Source organism: Chanos chanos, chromosome 5 (assembly GCF_902362185.1).
Source record: "Chanos chanos chromosome 5, fChaCha1.1, whole genome shotgun sequence".
Taxonomy (NCBI): domain Eukaryota; kingdom Metazoa; phylum Chordata; class Actinopteri; order Gonorynchiformes; family Chanidae; genus Chanos; species Chanos chanos.
Genome location: NC_044499.1, coordinates 26,513,327 through 26,529,242, shown reverse-complemented (window position 1 = coordinate 26,529,242; position 15,916 = coordinate 26,513,327). Strand labels below are relative to the sequence as shown.

General features: G+C 38.6%; 1 protein-coding gene across 1 annotated transcript; it reads right to left on the bottom strand.

Moving 5' to 3' along the window:
* Positions 1-4,663: 4,663 nt before the first annotated feature.
* LOC115811730 (aquaporin-4-like) lies at positions 4,664-7,423 on the bottom strand. The gene is made up of 4 exons (XM_030774066.1): positions 7,010-7,423; positions 6,674-6,838; positions 5,790-5,870; positions 4,664-4,945 (listed from the first exon to the last, which is right to left on the bottom strand). The coding sequence occupies exons 1-4, from the start codon at positions 7,394-7,396 to the stop codon at positions 4,664-4,666; spliced, it is 915 nt and encodes a 304-aa protein (XP_030629926.1). The 5' UTR covers positions 7,397-7,423.
* Positions 7,424-15,916: the final 8,493 nt, after the last annotated feature.

Below are 15,916 nucleotides of genomic sequence, written 5' to 3'. Positions count from 1 at the left end.
GAATTGTGTAAGCAGAACCATTATCTTTAGCATGTCTGTTTGAATGAAAGCTGGTAAAACAGAGTGGAACAAGTAGTAGAAATGCTGCAGTTTTGCAGTGAAATTACACCAAACTCAGAGTTTGAGATACAGTTGTGGCTGGAAGTTTACTTACACTCATCATGGACATGAATGTTATGGCAATATTGGGCTTTCAGTTCTTTGAACTGCCCTTTTTCTAGGACAGAATGATTGTACAACATACGTCTTTAATAGGAAAAAAAAAATGAATATGGTGCACAAGTTTAATTTATTTTGGGTTTTCTGAAAACACAGGGTCAAAAATTATACATACAGTACACCTAGTATTTGGTTAAATGTCCCTTAGCAAGTTTCACCTTGACCAGATGCTTTTGGTAGCCATCAACAAGCTTCTGGCATAACTCTGGCTGGATATTTGACCACTCATGACAGAATTGGTAGAGTTCAATTAAATTTGTTGGTTTCCTGGCATGGACCCGACTTTTAAGCACAGTCCACATATTCTCGATGGGGTTGAGGTCAGGACTTTGGGAAGGCCATTCCAAAAGCTTAATGTTAGCCTGATTTATCCATTCCACAACCAGCTTTGATGTGTGTTTGGGGTCATTGTCCTGTTGGAACACCCAGTTGTGTTTAAGTTTCAACTGTCTAGCTGATGGCTTGATGTTATGCTGAAGAATTCTGAGATAATCTTCCTTCTTCATTATTCCATCCACTCTGTGCAATGTGCCAGTTCCACTGGCAGCAAAACAGCCCCAGAGAATGATGCTGCTACCACCACCATGATTAACAGTTGGTACAGTGTTCTTAGGGTTGAATGCCTTACCTTTACTCCTCCAAACATACCTCTGGTCATTATGGCCAAACAACTCAATCTTTGTCTCATCTGATCATAAAACTTTCCTCCAGAAGGCTTTTTCTTTGTCCATGTGGTCAGCTACAAACTTTATTCAAGCTCAAAGGTGTTGATTTTGGAGCAGGGGCTTCTTTCTTGGACGGCAGCTTCTGAGTCCATGGCAATGTAGAACTCGTTTGACTATAGACAGTGACACTGGTGTTCCAGCAGCTTCTAGTTCATGGCAGGCCTGTGCCTTACTAGTTCTTGGGTTGCTCCTTACCATCCGAACCAATTTTCTCTCAGCTGAGGGTGACAGTTTGGGTCTTCTTCCAGACCTTGGTAAAGTGGTTACACCTCCCAACAACTTATACTGACGTACAATTGTTTGAACTGAGGATCTTGGAATCTGCAGTTGTTTAGAAATGGCTCCAAGAGACATTCCTGACTTGTGTAAATCTACAATCCTCTGTCTCATATCTGCACTGAGCTCCTTGGACTTTCCCATTTTACTGTGTTGGACAATCCAGTGAGTGCTGGCAAACAAACCCTTTTTTATGTTGGCACAGAGAAGCTACCCGCTGTAGTCAATCATGATCACTAACGAGAAGTTAAATGGCCTTGGCCTTGACAAGTTCATAGATATTTTGGAACTTTCAGCATCATTATATTAATAATCTAACTGAGTGCATATATATTTTTGACCCTGTATGTATAATTTTGACCCTGTGTTGATTTCAGAAAACCCAAAATAAATTAAAACTTGTGCACCATATTCTTGTTTTTTTTCTATTAAAGATGTATGTTGTACAATCATTCTGCCCCAGAAAAAGGACAGTTCAAAGGAATAATTGAAAGCCCAATATTGCCATGACATTCATGTCCATGATGAGTGTAAGTAAACTTCCAACCGCAACTGTAAGTGTAAAGCTTCTAGTTCCAATTTTCATGGGTAACCACTTTTAAGAATGTTTCACTTTGGGAGATTTTACCTTTTTGCTCAAATAGTGTAATGTCATATTAAAAAAATCAAAGATAGAGTCCAAAGTATTCTTTTTTATATTATTTTTTTGTATTCCAGTAAATGGGCAATACAAGCAATTTCTGTGTTGCAGCTGTATTTTGTTAAAACATTTTCCGTTGTTCCTGAGCAAAGGCCAAAGAGTAGTAGATATTGAGTCAAAATGAGAGAGTTTAATAAAAAAACAAAGAGGAACATGGAACTTCTGTTTAATTTATGACTAAACACCTCTAAGGAGAGTGCACTGTGACTGGCGCCTAGCTTCAGCTGTTTAACCTCATTGTCAAGTGTATCTGTGTGTGTGTGTGTGTGTGTGTGCATGCGCGTGTGTGTGCATGTGTAGGCATGAGTAAAATGACTAATTTCCTATTTAAATAAGAATTGTGGATCATCTTCCTCAATGCCCCTCAGGACAAATATAAAAAAAATAATAACTGCTCGGAAATCTTGTGACTTAACACATGTTGACCATGCAGGGCAGTCTCTCTGTCTTTCTGTCTCTCTGTCTGGGCTTACACTGATGCTCATATGAAACCCAGGGTGATAGAAAAATCATCTGTTGTCTGGTTAAATAGCCTGAACATTTGTATTTGGGTGTAATGTACAATTGAGTGATCTCCAAATGATATCATAATGTTTTTATGATGTATTTCCAATGTTGAAATCTAACACACATTGGAAATGACATCCAAATATGAAAGTATAAGTGCCTTAATTTCTCCAGCAAGGACAAAAAAAAAAAGAAAGAAAAGAAAAAGGGAATAACCTGAAGTGGGCAGTTCCCTGTGGCATGTCAGTATTAATGGACCTGTCAAGGCTGCCTGCAAAACCTTAACTTTTACATTAGTAAACAGTAAAAAATAAGCTAATTATCCACTCATTCAATGTACTCATCTGTACCTCCTCTGTTACCTAGTGCATTTGAATCTGAGTTATTACAGTGCCAAACTGCATAACAGTGCCTTGAAACCTTAAAACTCGTCGCATACACTTACTGTTGTGATTCAGGATATAAAAATTTAAACAATATGTTTTCTATTCTGTCTATGCCGTTATGGTAGACACTAAAACTTATGTGGAATACCTGAAAATAATGAGATAGTAACAGACCATAGTTGAGCAATCTTGCTGTATTCTGAATGGCTAATATTAATGTCTGATAAACTAATATCAGAATAGCCCCTTGAGAGAGATATACATGCATTATTAAAATGATTCAATTTTTGTCAGTATAGGAGTGGATGGAGTGTCCCTTCACTGATTAGTAACGTACCCAGGGTTTGTGCTATCTGTCTGCTCTTCTGCTGTTTCTAAGGGTCTAACACTTCCCTAAACTCCACCAGGGACTTTCTCCACAGTACTTTTCCATTCCAGGGTAATTGGTTAGTTGCCAGTGGAGTGAAGTCAGTTGATGTGTTGGGTTCATTACTACTATGTATTAGTACTTACTGTTTCACACTGAGGACTTGATATGTCAGTGTCTTTCAAATGTTCAAAATGTTGCAGCATGTAGTAATAACAGTAAAATAGGACATGTATATACATATATATTTATATATATATATATATATAGAGAGAGAGAGAGAGAAAACATTGCCATCAATTGTATTTTATTTGTTTAATATGGAAATCTGTACAATAACAATTTATGTAATATGCAAAGGTGTCCAGGAAACATTGAGACAATAAAGAGTCCCCTCACAATATTTCCCATAAATAGAAAATAACAGGATAGTCTCAAGTAAACAAAGAGACACAGCTTTAATAAACTAGTTAGTAAGACATTTAAAAAGTAGTTTAAGGTCACCTAGAGAACTGACAACACATTATACCTCTAACCACTACTGAATTTTGAGACATAAAAAAAAAGTTTGTTAAATTTACATTGATTAAAACTCTCTGAAAAGCAAACATCCATTTGGTCAAACCTACCTGGAGAACAGTGGGTATGACCATAAGAACATTACCTTGTAAGCTATGTCTACAAGAAACCATACAATGCTCTTCGTATAGAATAAAGAATGAAAAACTAGCAACCAATTTGTTTTTAATAGCTATCATTAATAATTTCTTAGTGTAAAGGAAACCATACATCTAATTACACAATATTCAGTATTTAATATATAGAACATTGTTATGTAGTTATAGGGGAAAAAAGCAAAAACTGATATTTGTTTTCATGTGTTTTCTATGAACAAGCACTTGTGAGTGGAGAATTCTTGATAAACAGTCCTGGCTGAGCTGCCACAGATAGGCCAGACGTTAATGACCACCTTTTTGAACACCTTTAATCTCCATTCATCACAACATGAGTTCCGTAATTTGCTTAATGACCATAAGATCTATGATGCCACAACATGTACATTTACTCAACAAGACACTAATCCACTGATAATAGGGTAATATGGGTCATCGTTTTTTTCTGAAAGAGTTCTTACTGACTTGTCTTAAGTCTAACCCATACATAATTGTCTAATGCAATTTGTGCATCAGTCATTGAGGTTTGGAAGTGGTTGATGCATGGTGTCCGACAAAGGAGTAGAACATAATCCCTTTAAAAGGAAAAGTTAAGTGGGTGTTAGGGATTATCAGATGACCAGTGATAAAAGGACTTGTGCTCCAAACATCATGAGGGTGCACTCCATCCATTGAAATACACTTTGGTGGAGACCATGTAAGACCTTTAAGATAATTATTTGTCACAGAGAGAGAAGGCATTTAGGCCGTGGGTGACAAGTACCCATGATGCCCTACAAGTTGGTCTCCATCTCCTTTGGGTGTGATAGTCATACAGAGGATAGCACTTCCCCAGATGAGTCTCGCAGTTCCTCACGCCCCTCCCCTTTCTTCATGTTCAGAGATGAATGGAAGGAGCCAGGGCTGATAACCAGGTCATCAGCATCACTGACGTGTTGGCCGTTGGGACATTCCACCTCCTTGTACTTCCCAGAAGCACCCCTGATAAACATATCCCTGCAGCGTTTCTTACGCTCCGGATCAGGGCAGAACAGGTACTCATACATGGCTGCAGCCAGGGTCCCACCGAGGAGTGGCCCCACCCAGTACACCTTAAAAAAATAAATAAATAAACGTAAAAAAACAGGGGTAAGCAGACCTCACTGATTAACTGTGCCAAATGAAACATCTGTCACTGCAGGGCCATCATCTGTCTAACATTACAATTCTCAAAGTGTTGTCCAGTCCTAATTATATCCCACGGCAACCAACATGACTACTCTAACTCTCTGCTCTCCCCACTTCAAAAGAAATTCTTCCTTGGTCCATCCCAAAAATGAAGCTCTCAGGAAATTGTGCTATACAGCTATCCATGACCAGGATCAACATATCTGAAGAACTTCTGTGTTGCTGAAGAGGAAAACATCAGTACATATGTTGACATAAAACCTGCAGGGTCTCCTGGGCTCACCAGATTTCCCTAGACACCTACAGAAAGAGCACTGCCTTCTGGCCTGTCACTAAACACAGCAGGGCTGGATGAGATCCCCATTTGCCCTTGTCAGGAAGACCCCATAATGACCTTACTAAGTTACAGTTCATAGTAATCCACTGGTATTTGTATTTCATTCATGCAAAAGCATAATTGTTTATATTCAAAAGTTCTTTGCAATCATCAGCATCATACCTCCTGTACAACACAAACATTACTCATATAAATCACCATTTTAAAAATACCAAATACCACAGACAGACCATTCCAAATTTCTTACCATGCCAGAACCTGAGGCTGTTTGATGTTATAGGTGCATATCATGAAAGTCTATATGACAGACACTTTGATGCCTGCAATAACCTCCCTGAGTGTGTCTGGCATCTGTTACAACAAGCAAAAAAGCTGATGTCAATTTCATAGTGGAGAGTTCAGTCGGGGTTTAACTGTGGTTCCCAGCTTACCCAGTGACTTTCCCAGGTCCAGGTGACAACTGCTGGCCCAAAGGATCTAGCAGGATTCATACTGGCTCCAGTATAAGGGATCTATACCAGAGAACATGAGACAAACATGTCATTTAAAAGAGACTGGAACAGAACCTGTGAAGAATGACTGTGGGATCTCAAATCTATCAGATCTAGAGTTTTCACGATAGAATCTGTTTTCACACATAACTTCATTTGGATTTGTGGCATCAGGGAAGATTTTGTATATTTTATTTATTTATTTTTTTTATTTGTAAGGGACCATGTACAATATTAAACATAAATTTTACCATTTGATGCATTGTACCAGAATTAGCCTAAGGCTAATTTCCATCTGCATTTTGTATATTTTATTAAAGAAATGGATAAACTGATTTTCTTTAGAAAGAAGTAGACCATAAGTCAAAGTAATCTTCACAGAAATCAATAGCTTCTGTTTAACAAATTGTATTTGGCTGCATAACAGGTAACAGTGCACATGCAAACAACAAGGTTTCATAGCTAGGTGCACACATATTGCAGACGTTGTCAGGGAGACTCACTGGGGAGAATGGTTACATGGTTGGTTGCTATGGCTGTGCCAACTATTCAGCTGACAGCAACAACTGTGCCTGGGATTCTGGCAATAAAATTCCACAGGGAAATCTAGAGGCTAAAAGATAATTCCCTGCTCAATACTTGTTACTCAATACTAAAAGTCAATACTATTGTTGGAGAAAAATAAGATTCTTTGACTTGATTGTTCACTCTACATGGATTTCAAAAGCGTCCTCAATCAAAAAAAGTAATCAGCAGCAGTACAAGCTCTTTAACTTGTTTTATTAAATTGCTTGTCATCCAATTTAGCAACGTGATTAACTCACTGCAAACAGATGGCCAATAGCAACAGAGAAGCCAATCGCCAGTCCAGCTGATCCACTGAGGTCACTGCGTTTGGGGTCACACGTGGCAAAGACAGTGAAGGCTAGCTCAAATGTGATAAGAAACTCCACAACAAGAGCATGGCCTGCAGAAATACTGGAGTTCACCTGTACATGAAGCCAAAGATCACTTAGAAGAATTCACCTTTAACATTCAGTGATATAACCACTGAATTGTCAGTAAAGCTACAAGAAAAATTACACTTATTATCAATACTTCCTTTTTGTTTATAAAAACATATGTCATTTCAATAGTTAATTCTTAATAGCGAGTGTTACCGTAGTAACGCCCAGTCCTCCTCTCACTGAGCTTGGGGTAACAAGGTAGAGGATCCCGGCTCCAACAGTGGCACCCAAACACTGGGCTACCACGTAGAACAAGGCCTTTGCAAGACTTAGCTTTTGGGTGGCCACCATTGCTACAGTGACAGCAGGGTTGATATGCCCACCACTAATGTGGCAAAAACACTGAACCATTGTGGCGATGCTCAGACCGAAGCAGAGAGAGATGAGGACCAGGTCTGCTGCAGTGGGTGGATTCTCCTCTTTAGGGTTCCAGGTAATGGTTGAGCCCAAGCTCAGCACAATGAAAATAAGTGTGGCAAGGAACTCTCCAGAAACTGCCCTCCAGAAATCCTTTGTCCAGACTCCCTTGAATGCTACCATGATGCTGTCTAAGGTGCACAGCTGGAGGCACCTTGCCAACACAAACAAACAAACAAACATACAAACACAAACAAACATATACAGTTCATATTCCACATTCCATCAAAACCTTTCTTTACTTGTTTCTTCTGTAAGAGAACCAAGATGCTCTATTTTCTAAGCATTATTCTTTAGCGCTTACCACAATTGAAAATATTTTGGGCAGGGCAGTATTGCGTTTGCTAGTTTCACAGTGATGTTGGAGTTGTTTTTTGCGAGGTGTGTACAAAAAAGGTTTGCTGAAAATGAATGAATGAGTTATAGGTATGGTACAGGACTGGAGTTAGCCTGGCAGAGATCAACTTTTCCCCCCATTGTGCAAGCCTTTAATGATGAAGTTGCGAGCATCTCCAGCTCTTAAACGTTCACATTCATACCTGACACTTGAAAAAAAAAAAAAAAAAAAAGAGAAGAGAGAGAAAAAGATTCAGACATCAAATGTTTTAGTGGCACCATTCAGAGAATTTTGATCTCTCTCTCTGCATTCGTTTGGCAGCCCTCTGACAAACACCGTTGATGCTCAGAAGTTTTTGTGGGTTGAGAAGCAGAGGAAACATAAATGATTGCAGACACCAGTGGTTATTTGGTTATTAAGGTTATGAAAGCAAATTAGATGTGAATCATCCATATCATTCCCTTGACTTGCATTATAACTGCCTAAATGGCACAAACAAACAAACAAACAAACAATAAATAAATAAATAAATACAGTTGTTTGTGAGTGTTTGGACAGCCTTGGTCAGAGCGCACATTACAGTTAAATTCTGCACACGCTAGTCTAATCATCCCATGGCATCAAGTTAACAACGTTTCTGCAAACTTTAATGTGTAACTACAAAGCAGACCCAGCTAAAGAAGATATTTTTGATGAAAAAAAATTATGAATTCTTTGGAGAAAAGAACCCCATACCAGCCACTGAACAGGAGTTGTGTGCACAGAAGAATGAATGGATTCAAGAAAATAAAATGAAATCTTTGACATTAATATCCTGGATAAGTTGAAAAAAAAAAAAAAAAAAGCTGGAAGTGGTTAAAAAGTGGTTTCAGCACGTAAATCTTCAAAAATATAACTTAACACAATATCACGTAATCAGCCACAAACTAATTGGACAATTCTTACAGAAAAATGAAAAGTGGGATTTGGAATATACATCAAAGGCCCAACAATAAAATATTATAACAGTGCATTCAAAGAGTTCAAAGAATGTTTCTGCACCAAAAGACAGGAAGAGAAGACCCGTAGCTGGTTACAAAATGTTTTTACACTACAAGACAGGAAGAGAAGACCCGTAGTTGGTTACAGAAAATGTGGGAAAGTAGTTATACACACACACACACACACACACACACACACACACACACATATATATACATTTTAAAATGATTGTGAAGAATTAATGTAAACAAGTTTTAACCTAATTGTGCACAGTTTTTTCCTTTCTAAAAGATTTCATGTTTAACTTTTATGCCATGCTGAGTTTACTCAGCTTCTGTTTACACAGAAATTCACACACAAACATATTCACAATGACATCTCACAAATAAGCATACAAGCAAAAAAGGAAACAGCAGTGCAGCTGATTAAATATCATATGTTACCATTGTCTTTTGCATACAGTAGCCTTAGTTATTGTTCAATATTTGTTTTTGGTTTTTTTTCAGACAACATAAATATTTTGTTTACCATTAAAATGTACAGAGCACTTTTAAAACTCCTCCAAATGATTGGTACTGTAAGACCCTGTCACGGGCAAAGTGTTGAACCCAGCTTGGTCATTTTATTTATTTATTTATTTATTTATTGAGAGAGAGAGAGAGAGAGAGAGAGAGAGAGTCTTCACCTGCTAGACTGCACAGAGCGCTTACTCTTGTTTTCACAATGTCACTGAAGTATCCGAGGTTGCAGCCATCCTCGGTTAATAAACGGAATAAACAGAAACATATTTTTCGAGACTAAGTGGTCTTAAAACACACACGATGTGTTGAGTGCCTAACGATGGAAGTAAACGTAGGACATAACCTATAATTCTGTCTAAATGCATACGGAATCAGATTCACACCTGATGAACGAAAAATCCTTGAGTATCAAAACATGTAAGTCTATAGCATCATCTCCCATGTGACGTTAAAATGCGACTCTAAAAGTGAAAGGCGAAAAGTTTCAACTTACTGGCAAGCAACGAGTGCTTGAGAGTGACAGAGGATGAGTGCTGAGGAGAGAGCAGTGGTAGCAGGTGAACAACCTCCGCACATTCTGCACCAAGATTTTCGCCCGCAGATTTATTACACTGACAACAGGCTATCACCCCTCGAGAATTAAGGTCAGAGTACTCTTAGGAGGAGGAGAGAAACGCCCCCAAACCACTAACATTACATCGCCAACAATACCCACACGTGGTTGCGCACGCCAGCTTTCATCTGTGTGAGGACAATCTGATGCCTCAGGAAGGCTAACGTTACAAATACGCTGAAATCAAAGCAGGAGAAGACGCGCGTTTTCAGCCAGCCCCACCGACTCCCCGTTAAATCAAACAATATTATAGTTATAGTAATGTTACGTGCGAGCCATTTCTTTTAACAGTCAGTAAAGGATCAAACTAGGCAGAAGCTGCTGGATAAATTTTTGAACGTTAGAAATCTCATTTTATGTCTGTTTTAAACAGAAAGTACGTTTAATGTTGACTCAAAATTATAATCACCATGTTTGTTGCACATAGGCTACATTGGTGAAGGATGAACAGGACAGACAGTACAACCTGAATTTAAAATGAAAATGTACATTTTGTCTTGATCCAACAAAATGCAATAGCTAAGAGAGTAGAAGTGAGTAGAAAAACCCAGGTCTACTCACCAGACGTGGCCTAATCTTGATGTTTGTGACATCTCTCTGGACTGTTACTCATGAAGTTTTTTATAGGATCTCCTGAACACCCCCCACCCCCACCTCCACCCACCAAACTACTCCTCTCCACCCAATCAAACTCAAGTAGCCTATTTGATTGTCATTTAAGTGTTATGGTGCCAGTTTCCACAACAGCAGCTTTAAAGAGGTGGAATGCAATACGCATTCACAAATCATATCCATGCAAAATAAATATACATTTAAAAAAATCTATTTATTTCGAAGATAAGACATTGAGTCATTTGAAAATGCAGTAAAAGCACATCAGCTATTGTCTTTAAATATTTAATTTCATTTTCTGAACAATGTCAGCAGGATAAAAATATGGAAATCCTATATGGATTTACACTGATTAACACAAGTGCATTTGGAGTGTAAAGGACCAAGCAGGACCCTCCTAAATGTAAAACATGCTGTATGATTCAGACATACATAAACTACTGTTCTTTTTGGTCAATTCTCTACCATGAAACTCTACCATGAAATAATTTTGGAACCATTCTGTGTCATTTTGTATTTGATTTGGCTGTTTACATTCTGTCCGATAATTCTTAAAGAGCTTTGTTTCATGCCATGTGCAAAACATAGGAGAACCATGTATGTACCCTTCCATTTAGGCCTGGGCTGACAAAGCCATGTCAAATGCTCAAAGGGCATAGTTGAAACCCGATGCATGTCTTTCTTCATCACTACTGAAAAATGTCTGAAAGGAGCTCTCAGGGCATACATAACTAATTTGCTCTGGATTACAAGGTTAAACAAGATAACTAATTTGCTCTGGATTACAAGGTTAAATAAGATATTCTGATAAAATGTGATCTCAGTTGCATTTATGTTGTCAGTTAAATAGCAGTGCATATACAGCCTATTAAGATAAGATAAGGAAAAGATACAGGGCATTGTTAACCACTCACTTTCATCAAACATTCTATTATGTAATAACTACTAAAACAACAATCTGTAATTTTTGGCTATAATACTTCAGCAGTATCTAAGTGTGTTATGGGACAAGGGGACATGCACTCATGCTTACTTCTACAGCGGAATTTATGAATGCCCTCCATATTCAGTCCTGCTTTATACTATTTAGCCCTCTGCACAGACAGACAAATCACAAAATCACCTGCGCAGAGACAGACAAGTCACAAAATCACCTGCACAGAGACAGACAAATCACAAAATCACCTGTGCAGAGACAGACAAATCACAAAATAGCCTGTACAGAGACAGACAAATCACAAAATCACCTGCACAGAGACAGACAAATCACAAAATCACCTGTGCAGAGACAGACAAATCACAAAATAGCCTGTACAGAGACAGACAAATCACAAAATCACCTGCGCAGAGACACACAAATCACAAAATAACCTGTACAGAGACAGACAAATCACCATCACAAAGAGCGAACAGAGGCACTGTGGGAAACAGACAAGTGCACCATTTTTGTCAGCTGGTCGCCGACCATTCACATTCTCATCATAAGGCTATAACTTGTGGCATACAGATCTGGTTTAAGGGTTCAAATTTCATACTAGCTCAATGTGTGGTGTTGTCAGTGTGTTGCTCTGTTATTGTTTTTTATACTATTGAATATTTAAACTCAGATTTTTAATAAATCAAATCATTAATGTGGAGCATGAAATTATAATTATGATAACCAAAGATGAACAGATAGAAATAAAAGAATTGTGTATTGTAAGCTGATTTTTAGACTTTCTAAGACACAGCAGAACAGCAAAGCAGAGGACAGAACAGTGCCTCTCCAAGGTTACACTGCTCTGCTGACACACAGCCTGTGGCTTTTCAGGAAATGTGTAACAAGATGACACAGTGAAAGTGCTGCTAGAGGAGCTGCTCAATCTGGACAAACACAGCCACTCTCGACAGAGCAGTGATTATTGTGTTATTGTTGTATGACTGGTGTGTGATTGTTGTGTGTGACTGGTGTGTGATTGGTTTATTGCTGTTTTTTCCCTTGTTTAAAATGGCATCATCTCAGGTTAGCATCACTTGGAGTTGGAGAATGAGCATCATTCAGACAATTCTAAGGGAAAAAGGGTAGAGTCACTAATAAGAAGTGGTCTGGTGTGGATGTGTTTTTTGTTAGCTGCCAATGAGTTCAAATTTCTAACTTGTTTGCAAATTGAAGATAACAAGAATGCACCATCAGATCCTCTGGAAACAATAGCTTGTGTCCATCAACCAAAAACACATGAAATTGCTTTGGGGACCAGACACCAGTGTATGTTCTCTTGGGCCAAGAATTAAAAAACATACTGTAATATACCCTTTTCAAATCCCTCAGCCCAAATAAACTGTCTCATTATAAGGACAGATAAGAAAAGTAGAAGATGATGCTGATCAGCGAGAAATGGTTGCCTTCCTGTCTTTTTGGTGTCATTTTCGTACTTTGTTTCTTCACATTAGAAGTTTATGAGGACATTAGCCAGTCACAGTTTCTGAAAGGGGCTCTCTGGCTACTGTGAGGTTAATGTCTGATTTGTTCTAGATTACAGGGTTCAACAAGGTACTATAATAAAACATGCCCTCAGTTGTGTTTATTGATTTTTATCAGCTGGATAAGAGCAAATACACAAACTTTAAGATAAGATAAGGAAAAGATGCATGACATTGTTAACTACTTATTTTCAACAAACACTGTATTATATAAGAGCCAATAAAACATCAACCTCTATTTTTTGGCTATGACAATTCAACTTTATGTAAGTGCGTAGTGGTACAAAGGGAAATGGACTCACTCTCACTTTCAGAGTGAAATCTACGAAAAAAGCCACTACCAACTGATCAAATCTACAAGACAAAATCATCCATATTCAATGATACATCTGCACAGGGACAGATAAGTCACCTGCATAGGCAGTTTACATTGGCATTCTGGAGAATGAATTTGTTTTTGTTGAATCAGTTGGTCCACCACACTTTGACATTCTTGGCAGATTACCTCAGGGGATTTGTACCACATTGCTCTCACTATTAGCACTGTCCCTCGAAGTTCTGCCTCAGCTTAGGTGCACAACTGCATTGACCTGACATTTCATGAGGACCACTAACCAACTACCTAACCAACTAACTAGCTAAGTGACTGACTGAATGAATGAATGAACTGACTGACTGAATGAATGAATGAATGAATGAATGAATGAATGAATGAATGAATGGATAGATGGATGGATGGATGATCATTTGAGAGACAGACAGACCCTGATCCACCATGGGCCCAGGAGAACACAGCATGGAACCCTGGACACAGACAGACAGTTTAGCATAGACCCAAATAACCCCCGATACATAACTCAGTAACTCCTAAGGAATTATTAAAGTATATGGTTTACAGTTAAGTTGCAATCAAAGTCATTACAAATGAACAGAAAATCATTTCAGCAGCCCTTTAAACAAGGCACACTCAGTGAAAAGCGAAGAAAACCACTTAAAGACAAGGTCAAATGTGAAGATGACTGTAGGCTAATCAGGATATTTGGTTTGTGTCGAAAACAAAGAGAGACATTTCAAGAACAAGTCCTTTCTCCTCAGGGGGTTGAAAGTTAATCAAATATTTTTTTTTTATAATCGTATCTGCTGTGTGCTTTTACTGACCTCCATATATGTTTGCCTTCAATACTCATGCTACCATGAATGAAACCATTGATTCACACCCTCCAATACTGCTGAACTACACAACTCCTACATACACACAGGCACTGACATGAAAGACTTCAGTCTACTAAAGTTTATCTTGCAGGCCCAGTAATAGATGATCATACAAACTTCAGTTACATTTTATCTAAAATAAGAACAATGAAATCATAAACATATTTTGGGGACTTTATTCCAAGAGGAACCATATTGATTATTCCTCACCAATAGAAATACCAGCTCTTCATGCCCAGCAGTGACTAATACTGTCATGGACCATGACTCTATAATGTAACCACAGGGTGATCTGTCATATCTTTGTTTTTCTCATCCGTTTGTCCTCCACATCAGCACTGAATGACCCTAACGCGTTCTGTCTCTCCCAAGTCTTTCCTCTAATTTGCATGGCCCGTGAATGACTCACGTGTGCACTCAAATGGAAAAACACTGTGAGACACATGTGCATGTTGAGCCAAAGCCAGGTCAACGGCTAGCGGAGCAGCCAGGAAGGAGGGGTCCAGATAAGATGATGATATCTGTCTCTAATGAAAAATTGCCTGATTACAGTTCAGATAAAACTTGCTTCTTTTTTTTCTGGACAAATTTACTTTTCACCACAGTACACCATGTTCAAAATACCACCTACCAGCAAAACACTGTGCTTGTCCAAGTATCGTAGTACAACATGCTCCTCTGTCTGAGAGGGGATGTCAGAACCTAAAGAACAGAGACAATAAATCTATGACAGATTGCATCTGTTTTCTTTACAATCTAACACAGTCTCTAATGATGACTAAATCTGACAGAATCATGAATTTCAATGGGATTAATTCATTTCATTTATAATCTATACTTTATGTGTGCATGTGTGTGTGTGTGTGTATGTGTTTGGGACATATGGTAAAGTAATGTAGGAGCATGAGGAGCTGTTTTCTCTCTCATCACGCCTGGTTATCACATACAGCATGTACAGTGCTACTGTGTAGTCTTCCTTGCTCTGTATTCATCCCATTTTCAGCCATGTATAGGATTTGATTCATCCTCCCTTCCCACACAGTAGTAGCTTGAGTCAGTCTGATGATGGCAGTTGTGGTTGTTCTTTGGAGAGCAGGGATGCTCTCGCCGGCATCACTCTTCCCAGGGGCTTTCCCTTGAACTGTGCCCCTGACCCAATAGCCTTGTGCCAGTGCTGGTTCTGTGGTAATGTCACCGATAGCAGTGCTCTCAGTCAGCTGAGACAGGAGAAACCTCTCTCACTCAGACAGCAAATTCACACTCTTTGATATCTTTATTTTTATATCTTCTCTTGTGCATTATAACAGAGGATACACAACAATACAGATCAACCATACAAATATTGTACTATCTATATGTGTGTGTGTGTGTGTGTGTGTGTGCGCGCAGGCATAATCTCACATATGCTGGTGTAACCTCATGTTTTTTGATTGTGTTTGCACAGACTATTGTTCCTGATGTTTGAGAGAGAGAGAGAGAGAGAGAGAGAGAGAGAGAGAGAGAGAGAAAAAAACCAAAAAACTTTTCAGTCTTACTCCTACATGCAAGTATAGGGTGTATGTTACATTCTTTGTTGCTGAAGCATGTGATAAAGCCTATAGTACCAAACAGTCCTGTGGCAAACACAACATACTCCTGTAAGACAGTCTTTGGTAAATAACTTTGGACGAGCTGTCACCTCTTCACGTGTCTGAGTCACAGTGCCTCCCACTGGCAGCTATGGGGATGCCCATGTGTTCAGCCTTAGAAACTGGCATGCGGGAATGGTTTGATCAAACAGTTATATGCTTTCATGATTCAGATATACTGGACACTTTACTGAGTCAACAACATTCACGTTCAGGTTTAAGTCCGTAAGACTTTAAAAGATAATGCTGTTTATTTATAACAAGTCTGAAGTATAAATT

Bases quoted from the DNA above. Each gene is read 5' to 3' on its own strand.
- LOC115811730 (XM_030774066.1), bottom strand. From the start codon at position 7,396: ATGGTAGCATTCAAGGGAGTCTGGACAAAGGATTTCTGGAGGGCAGTT. The intron at 5,871-6,673 runs GTGAGTTAATCA...TCTCTGGTATAG, and splicing joins CTATTGGCCATCTGTTTGCA to ATCCCTTATACTGGAGCCAG. The intron at 4,946-5,789 runs GTAAGCTGGGAA...TATTTTTTTAAG, and splicing joins GGACCTGGGAAAGTCACTGG to GTGTACTGGGTGGGGCCACT.